The 14,696-nt window shown below is 42.5% G+C and overlaps 1 protein-coding gene across 6 annotated transcripts in view; it reads right to left on the bottom strand.

Moving 5' to 3' along the window:
- Positions 1 to 14,696, bottom strand: part of wrn (WRN RecQ like helicase) — a 120,909-nt gene that overhangs the window by 33,853 nt on the left and 72,360 nt on the right. For all 6 annotated transcript variants that reach the window (XM_078209606.1, XM_078209596.1, XM_078209577.1 and 3 more), the window contains 5 exons: positions 14,339 to 14,509; positions 13,208 to 13,302; positions 13,025 to 13,100; positions 8,349 to 8,428; positions 6,955 to 7,042 (listed from right to left, as the gene is read on the bottom strand). In XM_078209606.1, the coding sequence (XP_078065732.1) occupies positions 6,955 to 7,042; positions 8,349 to 8,428; positions 13,025 to 13,100; positions 13,208 to 13,302; positions 14,339 to 14,509 (510 nt within the window). The remainder of the gene's footprint in view (positions 1 to 6,954; positions 7,043 to 8,348; positions 8,429 to 13,024; positions 13,101 to 13,207; positions 13,303 to 14,338; positions 14,510 to 14,696) is intronic.

The following is a 14,696-nucleotide window of genomic DNA, read 5'->3' as shown; positions in this document are numbered from 1 at the left end:
TCGCAAGTCCAGCCTGTCAACTTTCACAAACTAAACTGATACACTGTACATGTGAAAATATATACTGCAAAGTGCCCCAGTACAATGGATCAGCACAAATCTGCACCATATTATCCACAAGAATCTCAGACCTTTATTAAAATTTCTACAAAATTATGAGGTCCACAGATAGGGTGGATAGTCAGAGGCTTTCTCCCAGGGTGGAAGGGTCGACTACAACAGGGCCCAGGTTTAAGCTGAGAGGGGGTAAGTTTAGGGGAGACGTGCGGGGAAAGTTTTTTACAGAGGGTGGTGGGTGCCTGGAATGCACTGCCAGTGGGGATGGTGGGAGCAGGCACTTTAGCAACGTTCAAGGTGTATCTTGCTGGACAAACGAATGGGAGGCGAATAGAAAGATAGAAACTGTGTTGCGCAATAAGTCTTGGGTCTAAATAAGGATTATGAATCGGCACAGGCTTGGTGGGCCAAAGGGGCTGTTTCTGTGCTGCATTGTTCGTGGTTCTCTTTGTAAAAATGTAGGATTTAAAATTTTTAACTTTTATAGGAACATCCACAGAGTATCAATATAAATGGTACATCACATATATGTCCAAGAGTTTGGGATTCACTTCAGTCTGGCCAGTTTATATCTGAAAGTTTTCTTGAATGTAAAATCATTGATATTCTTTGCCAATTTCAAAATTGCGTAATGGTTAAAATAACGCTGTGGCAGCTGTAAATGTAGAAAACACGTGTACGGGTTACTGCCCACAGGTGTTTTGCAGATGTTTAGTGATGCAGCTCCTCCCAGGAATGCTCTCCAATGACGCTGGGAGAAAACCGTGCTCAGATTCCAAGTAGGAATTATGTTTCTTTTTGCACTGAGAGGGTTGTTTTTAAGACCTATCCCACAAATCTGAAAGTTCATGAATATGCTCCGAATTTATAGAATCCCTACAGTGCAGGTGGCGGCCATTCGGTCCATCAAGTCTGCACCCAGGCCCTATCCCCATAACCCCATGCATTTACCCCCCTGACACTAAGGAGCAATTTAGCATGACCAATCCACCTAACCCGCACATCTTTGGACTGTGGGAGGAAACCAGAGCACCCGGAGGAAACCCACGCTGACACGGGGAGAACGTGCAAACTCCACGCAGACAGTGACCCAAGCCGGGATTCGAACCCGGGACCCTGGCACTGTGAGTCAGCAGTGCTAACCACTGTGTCAACACGCGGCCCTTATAAAGTGGAAATATTTGTTGCATGCACATGAATGAAAACCCGATTGCCAAAATCGCCACGCCAGCTGGAAGAAACATAAAGGGATAAATGAATTAAATTGTTTGGCAAAATCATGATTAATTTCGCAGTTTTTCACTGCACGAGCTGGGCAGCGATTATCAGCAAGGGAGTTGGGGAAAAGTCCTTTGAAAACACGTCAATGGCTCACTAAAAGGACGCACAGTCTGCACTGCAGCACTCCTGAGGAACAGACCATAAACATCAGTTTTGATTATTCAATTAAATTTGGAGTTGGAATTAACATTGCTGAGTCAGAGGAGTGAGTGCGACCATGGAGCCAAGCAGGCGAACAATATTAACTACTACTGCATAAACTGAGAATTTAGACTCTTACCCAATTGGTTTAATAGTACGTCTGGTAATACCTCTACTGAGGCGTAGAAGAACCTCTTGGAAATATTCTCATTACCTCAGAGGGTAATGTCCCAAGTCGCTATTGATCCAGAGATCATTTCAATATTTAAGAATAATTTAGAAGGGTGGTGAAAGGAAAGGAGCACAAAAGGGATAAATGGACAAGACAGGCATGAGTAATTAAGGCTAAGGGGATAAATACCAACACAGATTGGTTGTGCTTTCCATGGCATTCTATATAGAAAGCACTAAGAGATAAATGTACACTTATTGGAACCTCAAGGCAAAATCTCAATAAAACAAGAATGCAAGAGATTTCTCAACTCTGCATCCCTAGAACAAAAGCACTTGGTAAAATACTACTTTGGGTCCATTGCTGAATTTCAAATACGCTTCTTCAAAATTTAGAAATCTAGTCTCTCTGACTCGGATACCTCGGTTATATTTTGCCCAAGTGGAGGAGAATGCCGGAGCCTGCCTATTGTGGAGCCTCAACATCAATGCATTGATATGTCAGACTCTGTTGGTGGACATCTATCATGTTAAGGAAGAAAGACTACTTGAACGCACCAATAACCAATTCTTTAAAATATATTTGACCTACGAACCTAGAATTAGAGGGTCACTCGGCCCCTCAAACCTGCTCCATCATTCAATGGCTGATTTGATTGTAACCCCAATTCTACATTCCCACCTATTCCTGATAACCTTTCACCCCCTTCCTCATCAAGAATCTATCTAGTTCTGCCTTAAAAATATACAAAGGCTCTGTTTCCATTGCCTTTTGAGGAAGAAAGTTCCAAAGACTCACGACTCTCAGAGAAAAAAATTCTCCTCATCCCCATCTTAAATGTTTTTTATTTTTAAACAGTGACCCCCTAATTCTAGGTTCTCCCACAAGAGGAAATATCCTTTCCACATCCATCCTGTGATAGAGCCGTCAGGATCTTGCATGTTTCAATCAAGTTGCCTCTTACTCTTCTAAACTCCAGCAGATACAAGCCTTGCCTATCCAAACTTTCCTCACAAGGCAGCCCTCCTATTCCAGGTACTAGTCTAGCAAACCTGCTACTTGCTTAATTTTCTGTTCTATCTTCCTTCTGACTCAATAAATCACTGACTCCAGGCTAGGATATGGTTCCTTAAATCTAGCACTTTATCCAACTGGCCATGTTTGACCCTTCAAACATTGAACATTGGTAGACCACCAAAGCTCAGCCCAGCTCAATTCAATTTCCATGTGATACATGCATTTCTGGCTTCCGCTTATCACAAGGGCACCAAAACCAACTTTAGCAGCAGATTTTGGTACACTCCTTCCATTGTGTACAGTTCTGGTCACCCTATTGTAGAAAGGATATTATTAAATTAGAAAGAGTGCAGAAAAGATTTACTAGGATGCTACCGGGACTTGATGGATTGAGTTATAAGGAGTGGCTGGATAGACTGGTTCCTTTTTTCTCTGGAGCATAGAAGGCTGACGGGTGATCTTATACAGGTCTATAAAATAATGAGGGGCATAGATCAGCTAGATAGTCAATATATTTTCCCAAAGGTAGGGGAGTCTAAAACTAGAGGGCATAGGTTTAAGGTGAGAGGGGAGAGATACAAGAGTCCAGAGGGGCAATTTTTCACAGAGGTTGGTGAGTGTCTGGAACAAACTGCCAGAGGTAGTAGTCGAGGCGGGTACAATTTTGTGTTTTAAAAAGCATTTAGACAGTTACATGAATAAGATGGGTCTCGAGGGATATGGGCCAAATGCGGGCAATTGGGACGAGCTTAGGGGTTTAAAAAAAAGGGCGGCATGGACAAGTTGGGCCGAAGGGCCTGTTTCCATGCTGTAAACGTCTATGACTCTATGTTTGTGCTTGGCCTCCACCTACGCCTGTCGGAGACATAGAACATAGAACAGTACAGCACAGTACAGGCCCTTCGGCCCTCGATGTTGTGCCGAGCTTTGTTCGAAACCAAGATCAAGCTATCCCACTCCCTATCATCCTGGTGTGCTTCATGTGCCTATCTAATAACCGCTTGAAAGTTCCTAAAGTGTCCAACTCCACTATCGCAGCAGGCAGTCCATTCCAGACCCCAATCACTCTCTGAGTAAAGAACCTACCTCGGACATCCCTCCTATATCTCCCAACATGAACCTTATAGTTATGCCCCCTAGTAACAGCTACATCCACCCGAGGAAATGGTCTCTGAACGTCCACTCTATCTATCCCCCTCATCATCTTATAAACATCTATTAAGTCGCCTCTCATCCTCCTCCGCTCCAGAGAGAACAGCCCTAGCTCCCTCAACCTTCCCTCATAAGACCTACCATCCAAACCAGGCAGCATCCTGGTAAATCTTCTTTGCAGTCTCTCCAATGCTTCCACATCCTTCTTATAGTGAGGTGACCAGAACTGCACACAATATTCCAAATGTGGTCTCACCAAGGTCCTGTACAGTTGCAGCATAACCCAACGGCTCTTAAACACAAACCCCGTTAATAAACGCTAACACACTATAGGCCTTCTTCACGGCTCTATCCACTTGAGTGGCAACCTTCAGAGATCTGTGGATATGAACCCCAAGATCTCCCTGTTCCTCCACATTCCTCAGAACCCTGCCGTTGACCCTGTAATTCGCATTCAAATTTGTCCTACCAAAATGAATCACCTCGCATTTATCAGTGTTAAACTCCATCTGCCATTTTTCGGCCCAGCTCTGCATCCTATCAATTAGGATGTTGGAAATAGTTGGCACCTCCACGGATGCTTCTTCGCCAGTTTGAGCAATTCAGCCCATTGTGTCCACTCCAGCTCTCTGCAAACAATCAGTTCAGTCCCATTCTCCCGCTGTTGCCCCTTAGCCTTGAAAGCTCATTTCCCGTAAGTGCCTATTCACTTTGAAAGCTTTTGTTGTCCCCACTTCCTTTGATTTTGATTTGATTTATTATTGTCACATGTATTAGTATACAGTGAAAAGTATTGTTTCTTGCACGCGGTAAAGGCAGAGCATACCATACATAGGGAAGGAAACAAGAGAGTGCAAAATGTAGTGTTACACTCAAAGCTAGCTACACTCATAGAAAAAGATCAACTTAATGTGAGGTAGGTCCATTCAAAAGTCTGATTGCAGTAGGGAAGAAGCCGTTTTTGAATCCGTTGGTATGTGATTTCAGACTTTTGTATCTTTTTCCCGATGGAAGAAGATGGAAGAGAGAATGTCCAGGGTGTGTGGGGTCCTTAATTATGCTGGCTGCTTTTCCGAGGCAACGGGAAGTATAGACAGTGTCAATGGATGGGAGGCTGGTTTGAATAATGGACTGGGCTTCATTCACGGCCCTTTGTAGTTTCCACAACCCTCCTCAGTAGTGAGTTCTAGATCATTACTATGCACAGTGTAAATTGCATTCAAGCTTTTCACTGAGTTGTCAAGGAAGAACCAACTGAGATTTAGGTGTTTCCCACCCCTCGTCCCCCCCAAGTAAAAAGGCAAGTAAGTGCAAAGACAAATTATTCCAGTCCTCTGGTAGTCTGAACATCAATTAATGCCATCATGATAATCTCCTATTTCAACCTCAGTAACATTGCCCAAATTCACCTTTGCCCATCTGTGCTAAAACCTCATGCATGCTTTCATTACCTCTAGAAATTATCATTCCAACAAACTTATGGCTGCTCAACACATTTTAACCTCTGTAAACTTGAGGTCATCCAAAACTCAGCTGCCTGTGTCCCAACTTGCCCCAAGTCTCCTATCAACTCTAAGCTCACTGATCTACACTGGCTCCTTATCAAGCAATGTCATGGATTTTAAAATTCTCATCCTTCTTTTCAAATCCTCCATGGCCTTGCCCTCTCCCTCTGTAATCTCCTCCAGTCACACAATCCTCTAAGATATCTGCGCTCCTCAAATTCTGGCCTCTTGTGCACCCACAATTTTAGCGCTTCGCTATTGATGGCTGTGCCTTTAGTTGCCCAGGCCGCAAGCACTGGAATACCCTCCCTACACTTGTCTGTCTCACTTTCATCCTTTAAGACGCTCCATAAAACCTACCTCTTTGACCAAGCTTTTGGTCATCTGACCCAACACCTTATGTGGCTTGATGTCAATGTTCCTTTGAAGCATCTTGGGATGATTTAGAAACATAGAAACTAGAAGCAGGAGTAGGCCATTCGGCCCTTCGAGCCTGCTCTGCCATTCATTTTGATCATGGCTGATCAGCAAATTCAATATCCTGATCTCTCCTCCCTCCCATATCCCTTGATCCCTTTAGCCCCAAGAGCTATATCTAAGTTCTTCTTAAAATCAGACAACATTTTGGCCTCAATTACTTTCTGTGGTAGCGAATTCCACACATTCACCACAATCTGAGTGAAGAAATTTCTCCTCACCTTTGTTCCAAAAGGTTTGATCCTCAAACTATGACCTCGTGTTCTGGACTCCCCCACCATTGGGAACATTCTTGCTGAATCTACCCTGTCTCACCCTGTTAGAATTTTATAAGTTTCTACAAGATCCCCTCTCACTCTTCTAAACTCCAGTGAATATCACCCTAACCGATTTAGTCTCTCCTCATACGGCAGACATGCCATCCCAGGAATCAGCCTGGGAAACCTTCGCTGTACTCCCTCTGTAGCAAGAACACCCTTCCTCAGATAAGGACCTTATGTTAAAGGTGCTATAAAAATATAAGCTGTTGTTAAAATGGCATTCAGAGAAATTTTAGAAATCATAGAATCCCGCCAGAGCAGGGGGCCATTCGGCCCATCAAGTCTGCACCGACTATCGGACAAAGTACCTTACCCAGGCCCTTTTCCCCCACCCCTATCCCTGTAACCCCACACATTTACCACGGCTAATCCATCTAACCTACACATCCTGGGACATTAAGGGGTAATTTAGCACGGCCAACCTCACCTGCACATCTTTGGACTATGGGAGGAAACCGGAGCACCCGGAGGAAACCCGCGCAGACATGGGGAGAACGTGCAAACTTCACACAGACAGTGACCCGAGGCTGGAATCAAACCCGGGTCCCTGGCCCTGTGAGGCAGCAGTGCTAACCACTGCGCCACCATGCCACCCCTGTAAAGGACAGTAAGCCAGCACTCTTGTAAAGGATATACTGCGCAATATCAGAGGATTATGAAAAATATTATTTGGTGTACTCTGCGGTTACTCTATTGATAGCATGAAAGTAAACAGATGAAAAATAAATGTCTTGGGGGTTTTCCCCTTATGCCAACACAAATATCATTACTAGAAAGCATACAGTAGTTTTGAGATGATAAGCAAAAAAAAAAAATCTGCTAAATTACCCACCTGCATCTCCAGTTCCCTGGGCGATATGACTTGTCCGGAGGGAATAGGTTTTACTGGGGAGCCAGATGAAGGTGGAACAAAAAAATGACTGAGGAAAAAAAACATAAGAGATGTTACTATTTCGTATTCAAAAACGGACTTGTATTTACAAAGCACCTCTCAATACCACAGGATGTCTCAAAGCACTTTGCTGTCAATGAAGTTCCTTCATTGAACAGCGGCAAATGGAATTTAACCCTGTAAAGTGTGAGGTGATTTTGGGAGGACTAACAAGGTAAGGGAGTACACAATGAATGATAGGACATTAGGAAGTGCAGAATCCCTCGCACAGTCCTTGAGGAAGCACACAAGCCTTATGTTCTGCAATGTTCTCCCATGACACAATCAAGAACACGAGGGTTTAAAAGCACATGCAACAAATATACTGTTGTATCAATGCAAGTTATATTGGCAAGATAAATTTGTATTCAGAAACAAAACAAAAGAGCAGCGCCACAACATTAAAAGAAAATTGTACTCTTGCTTTTTTACACTGGAAATGCAACTCTCATATACATGCTTCAATAATGATAAACCATCAAATCCAGTGCGCTGTAAAAGTTAATGCCTGCCACACAGGACACATCATCATGACTTAGTCACTGCTGATCTGCTTTTGTAGCGGAGGATTCCCTTTATGGTTTAAACCTTACAGAAGAGTAGCCCTCATGGACCTGGCTCATCACTCTGCGGCATGTTTATAAATCTCACTGTTGTGCACCAACACTTTACTGCTCAGTGATTTTCCCATTCACAGCCATCAAACGCCACAGGTCCTTCAACATGTCCACATTATTTTTGGGATTTATTATTCCAAATCCAACTGGAACAGAAGTGTCCTTTAATAAGCTACAAACAAAGCTGCCAACAGCCTAACGCAAAAAGGGCATTCCAACATCTTCATGTGAAAGATTTGTACAGATACGCAAGAAAGACCAGATGATACTGCAGTTACATTAGTTTATGGCCAAAATATTAATTAATCGAGTCTGAAAGAAGTGGTTTTCCGACATGTCAGTCTATTGAACACAAATTTAAAATCTCTCACTACTGACTCCACTCCCCAAAAGGAGGCAACTTGTTTCTTTCGTTAGGAATTCAACTCTTGTGGTGTAATGCCTGAACTTTTCCAAAGCTACCAGCTCTGTAATTTGCCAGTTTGTGAATCACAGGCAAATGAAGTCTTGTCACACATTCCAGGTTATGATTGAATCTTTCCATTCGCAATAAAGTCAGCTGCTCATCTCAAGCCTGCTGGCTAAAATAACAAGGGCCAGCCGATTATAAATGGGCAGAATACCGAGCCTCATAACTCAACATTACGTACTCATTTGAAAAACTACTAACGGCTGTACCTTTTAACCGCAACTGCGGAAAGCAGCTTTTCATTCTCTTTTCCCTTCTCCCGTCCAAATCGGTCACGCAGTGATTTTTTCTAAAAATGTAAAAAAATTGCACAATTGGTCCAGTGGAAAAAAAGTGGTGAATTAAGGTGCTCAACAATAATGCACACTTTTCAAATTGACCATCCCGTGTCATTGTCCAAAATACAAAGTGATAAAGTTTTGAAGTTTATTTATTAGTGTCACAAGTAGGCTTATATTAACACTGTAATGGAGTTACTGTGAAAATCCCCATCGGCACCCGTACACTGAGGGAGAATTTAGCATGGCCAATGCACGTAACCAGGAGTGTGGGAGGAAACCGGAGCACCCAGAGGAAACCCACGAGGAGAACGGGAAGACTCCGCACAGACAGTGAGCCCAAGCGGGGAATCAAACCCAGGTCCCTGGTGCTGTGAGGCAGTAGTGCTAACCACTGTGCTACCGTACGATAAGGAAGGATGGGGAGAGCCAAGCTGAGCGATGAAATGATGAAAATGTTGTTTAAATTGGGCTGACTGAGAGGTGAACCCAGCAGAAACTGAATGAATCTTGACCATGTCAAGAAAACCATAACCCTCCCCCCTCTACCCTCCCCCCACCCAAGCCTACAATTCAAAGTTCAGGAACCTCTTGATTCCTTAATGCCACCAAACCTGCGTTCAGCTATTCAACTCTGCTCCACACTCTAGAAAATTCCTGATTTAATTCTGTCTTTATGGGATAAGGAACTCACGCTCAAAGCGTGAAGCTGACTAGCGACTAGTGAAGCAGAAGTGAGAGCAGGTCTCTGGTCGAGCTGATGAGTGGTGAACGGGGGGAGGGGGAGAAACAGAAATGCCTCAGTGAGCTGTGACAAGGAGTGAAAGGAAAGTGATTGTGTTAACTGGGCTGGTGGCAAGTTGTCAGGGAGGTGCCAAAGAATGGCTGAGAAAATAATATTCTTCCCATTGTACAGAGCTTACCCTTCAGGCAAGTTGTAGTTCTAAGTAAATTAGTAACAAATTATAAAAACAATATTCATCGTTTTTGATGCCCTGGGCCTTACACAATTTTAGCATTCCAGCACGCTGGCACAGTGGGTAGCACTGCTGCCTCATAGCACTAGGGACACAGGTTGGATTCCGGCATTGGGTGACTGTTTGCGTAGGGTTTTCACGTTCTCCCCGTGTCTGCGTGGGTTTCCTCCGGGTGCTCCGGTTCCCTCTCACAGTCCAAAGATGTGGATTAGTCATGGTAAATGCACAGGGATAAGGCGGAGGGAAGGGCCTGGGTGGGACGCTCTTTTGGAGAGTCAGCGCAGGCGCAATGGGCTGGGTGGCCTCTTTCTGCACTGTAGGGATTCTACAATTGGTTTTGACAATTTGCGCTGATCAATGTTAGTAACAAACTGTTTCAATACATTGCTTCTAATAATGCGCAGCGCTATTTTATCCACTTTTATTTACTTAAGAAATCTAGCCCACACCCCCCCTCTCCCCCCACACCCACAACATTTTTGCTCAGTGGATTTCCCATAATAATAATTGAGTACCCTAGTACGTACTATGTTCTAAAAAAAATCACCATTTTCATATTGTTAAAAGAGCTTTTTTTCTATATCATGGGTCATATCTCCCAAGCAATATTCACTCGTTCTGAAAATGACAAACACAAGGGGTCACAAGTTCAAGGTAAGGGGAGCAAGGTTCAATACAGATATGCGGGGGACGTATTTTACACAGAGGGTGGTGGTGGGGGCCTGGAATGCATTACCAAGCAAGGTGGTTGAGGCAGACACGCTAGGATCATTTAAGACTTATCTAGATAGCCACATGAACAGACTGGGAATAGAGGGATACAAACGGATGGTCTAGTTAGGAACACATGATCGGTGCAGGCTTGGAGGGCCGAAGGGCCTGTTCCTGTGCTGTATTGTTCTTTGTTCTGTGGAGTGCGCAGGTGATTTATTTGAGTATGTAGCCCATTGGTAAATTATTTTTGCATTGCTGTGCGCACATGATAACTTCTGTGCAATCTCGTAGGGACAGAGAATACTGCTCCTGGAATATGCATCACTATCTTTGCAATGTAAGTTCCTTTAAAATTGAACACTAGTTTGGCTTTTTATCACTATTTACTTATGAATAAAGTTAGCAGTTAAAGTTTAAAGTTTATTTACTAGTATCACAAATAAGATTACACTAACACTGCAATGAAGTTACTGTGAAAATCTCCTAGTCGCCACACTCCGGCGCCTGTTCACTGTGGGAGAATTTAGCATGGCCAATGCACCTAACCAGCACAACTTTCAGGCTGTGGGAGGAAACCGGAGTTAAAAAAGTTATAGAGGAATTTCTGCCACAAGATCCTTTAAGGTCAACAGTTATAAAGGCTTTTTGTTTGCATTGCATTATCTACACAAGTGCAGAAATATTTCTCATCCACATTTTCCTTGCGTAAAGCACAAATGGATTTGTCACACAAACAGGGTTAACCCACAATTACCGTGTCGCAAGTGTCAGTGAATCACAATGCAGGACTGCTGACGCAAATCTGCCCTTCGCTGTCTTAACAAAAATTATTAAAAGGGTCAGTAACTAGATAGCATTCAGGGTCAAAGCACCATCTGGGTAAGGATTCAAACCAAACTGGATTAAGTCTCTTTAACCCCCAAATTAAATTCCTTTGGCGAGTCAACACCATTATTACTGCGGCTAGTACAAGCACAGCACAAATAGCACACATTTGTAATTCATTTTCATTTTGACTCAAAAGAGAAATTAGCATGGCAAATGTGAACAATTGAAGTCACACTTTGATGCAGTGATCGACCACAACATAGTCCACACAATTTAACCTAGTCAATACAAATTTATGATTCTATTAAATTCCAACTGTGATGGGCTGCTTATGTTGCCTCGTTCAAATTATTGAAAAGGTCCAATTCTTTTAAAATATTCCAGGTGTTTTAAGAAACTTTTGTGCTGCATCTGGTTCACCCTACACCTGGAGTGCTCGAGATTAATAATTAAATGTTTTAATCTCCATTACTGATGCCATTCACTTTGATGAACACTACTGTAGCAAAATGTGACTTTCTGGTTTAATTTGAAGAACAAAATGGTTTGGTTGCTTGATGGAAGTAGAAGGCTTATATCTTCCACCAAAATGAACTAACTTTGTTTACTTTATATTTTGTATGATTAATACAGACGTGTAAAAGGGTTATATCTCCCAAGCAATATTCCCTCGCTCTGTGGAGTGGGCAGGTGATCTACTTACATATGCAGTCCGTTGGCAAATTATGTTTGCATTGTCGTGCGCACACAGTAACCTCTGCGCAATCTATTGGGGACAGAGAATGCTGCTCCTGGAATATGCATCACTATCTTTGCAATGTAAGTTTTTTTTTTAATTGTACACAAGTTTGGCTTTTAATCACTATTTACTTATGAATAAAGTTAGCAGTTAAAGTTTAAAGTTTATTTATTAGTGTCACAAGTAGGCTTACATTAACACTGCAATGAAGTTACTGTGAAAATCCCCTAGTCACCACACTCCGGTGCCTGTTCGGGTACACTGAGGGAGGATTTAGCATGACCAATGCACCTAACCAGCACGTCTTTCGGATTGTGGGAGGAAACCGGAGCACCCGGAGGAAACCCACGCAGACACGGGGAGAATGTGCAGCCTCTGCACAGACAGTGACCCAAGCCGAGAATCGAACCCGGGTCCCTGGTGCTGTGAGGCAGCAGTGCTAACCACTGTGCCACCCCTTCTGTTTGTAAACCTCGGGCGTGTCTGGTAATTGTTAACATTTCAGGTGTGCAGGTTTGTGCAGACAAGATTATAAAAAAAAGGAAATAAATTGCTGATTCTAGGAGATGAGATCAGTTCTCAAAAGGCATGTTGGAACGCCACTAGGTAGATAATCTGAAATTAAATAAGAAAATATTTACCTGAACAGAAAACATCTTTATAAAGTTTGAAATTGGATGTAATTCTTTGTTGGAATATACTTGCAATGTGTTCAATAAATAACACAAAGCCTGGGTTTACTGTCAATTATCCTCAATAGCACTGAGGAAGTGATCATTAGTTTGTAATTTCATAAGTACCTAATAGCTACTGAAATGTAACCTCGACAGGATTGGAAAAAAGCAGAATAAAGCTACAGAATATAAAGATTTGTACCACCAGGCAATACAGTGGCACAGTGGTTAGCACTGCTGCCTCACAGCGCCAGGGATCCAGGTTCGATTCCCAATTTGGGTCACTATCTGTGCAGAGGCTGCACGTTCTCCCTGTGTCTGCGTCGGTTTCCTCCGGGTGCTCCGGTTTCCTCCCACTGTCTGAAAGACATGCTGGTTAGGTGCATTGGCCATGCTAAATTCTCCCTCAGTGTACCTGAACAGGCACCGGAATGTGGCAACTCGGGGAATTTCACAGTAACTTCATTAACACTGCAATGTAAGCCTACTTGGGACACTAATAAATAAACTAATAAACTTAAACAGATGCAATAATATAAAATGTAAAAATCCCACTGATTGACTTCAATCAAGAACAGGAAACATTGAATACTTCCCAGGTATGCAAAATCCTAAGACAACTTAAGGTGACTACTTCCCTAGAAGCAAATTCAATGGAAAGTGAATAATAGAGACCTGAAGCTCCAACTGGCTGGCCGACGGAGACGATTGTTGAGAGGATTTCGAAGATGAGGTTGGAGACTGAACCTGACTGTGAAGAAATAAAGTACATGTGAAACCATAGATATTTGTGCAATTTAAGAATGAAGTAGGTACTCAAGAAGGTACTGCTAAATGCAATAAGTACACAATACATACGCTTCCGACGGAACGGATGGACACAGCTCTTTAGTGGCCTCAAGTAAGAGAGTGCGGCAGGACTCAGCAGCGGCCTTATTCAACCATGTTCTTCCCTATGTAAATAACAATTTTCATGCCATAATTGAACTTAGAATGTAGATTTCAGTTACTGTCCTAATGGGACACGAAGCATTTGCATGCAGTTGGTTTAATACATTGTTCAAAATCTTTTACAGCAACTTTGAACATAATGGCTTTGCATATTTCATACTAAATGATTCTTCTACAGAACCAGCCTTGTATCCCTTTGGCATATACTTTGATTTCCATAATTGTACTTGAAAGATATTTCCAGGCAACGTAAATTAAAAAGCGTGATTAAGGTTTTTGTGAAAATTACTTACTGCATTCCCTATACTACAACGGTGCCTACATTTCAAAAAGACATTATTAGCTGTAGAGCACTTTGGGACATCCTATGATCATGGAAGTTGCTATATAAATGCAGGTCTTCCATTTTTGCGTTTTGCTCAGCAAAATCTGTTAACTTTAACTTGAAAATGAAAAAGAAATTGTTTTGGGAACATACTTTTGGTATTAAAGAGAAGAGCAGTAATAAAACATACAAAAATGAGCAAATAGTTGATATGGACAACTTAAAAATTGCTACGGATATCTCAAACTAAATGTTTCCATTTGGAGAAAAAAATGGACAGTTCTCTTTGGAAAAGAGAGCAGAGTTTCCCTCCCGTCATCGACTTGCAGGGGAGCAAAGGGGAAGAGGATTATTCAACATCCGAAGGAAAAGAAATACAAAAATCCTTTTTGGAAAAAAAGACTTTGATAGGGACTGAGAGCTGAAGTACAAACTTCAGTTGCCGGGAAACTAAATACAAACACTTACAAGTACAAACATTGGCTCATCTCTCTAGAATGGACATAGTTAATCAATTTGGCTTCAGCATATGCTGTCAAATCCACATCTTCCAAACAAACCAGCTCTGTGAATTTTACATGACCTCATTCTGAAAGTACTGCAGTTCCCTTTGTCACCACCTAGAACATTACACAGAACGTCGCCAAAGAATTTTTAATAATCCAGCTTCCTTTGCGGTATCCTAGTACAAACGTGAAATAAATCATGCTGACCTTAACAGTCAAAGAGTTTGTAACGGCAAATTTGCCAAAGCCGGAATTTTCCTTCAGGAAGCCCTCAGTGATGAGCTGCCGACCCAAGGCCTTCCACCAGTTTTCAGGACGGTGCTTTCCACTGCCAAACAGATGGTGATTGCGATGCCTTTCTTGCACACGCTGAGAGTACTGCAAACATAAGGAAAGTATGTTCATCGTTTGTCAAAGAAAGTCAAACACTCAGTATCCCAATTACTCCTACGCACATGGCACATCGCTATCAGGATCTTCAGCTTTCTAAATAGACACACCAAGTACAAAAGCAAATGTGCGAGGCTAAACCTTTATAAATCACCAGTTGGGCCTCAACTGGAGT

Source organism: Mustelus asterias, chromosome 1, assembly GCF_964213995.1.
Source record: "Mustelus asterias chromosome 1, sMusAst1.hap1.1, whole genome shotgun sequence".
In the NCBI taxonomy this organism is placed as follows: domain Eukaryota; kingdom Metazoa; phylum Chordata; class Chondrichthyes; order Carcharhiniformes; family Triakidae; genus Mustelus; species Mustelus asterias.
The sequence above is the reverse complement of the archived record's forward strand: the minus strand, read 5'-3'. Positions and strand labels throughout refer to the sequence as shown.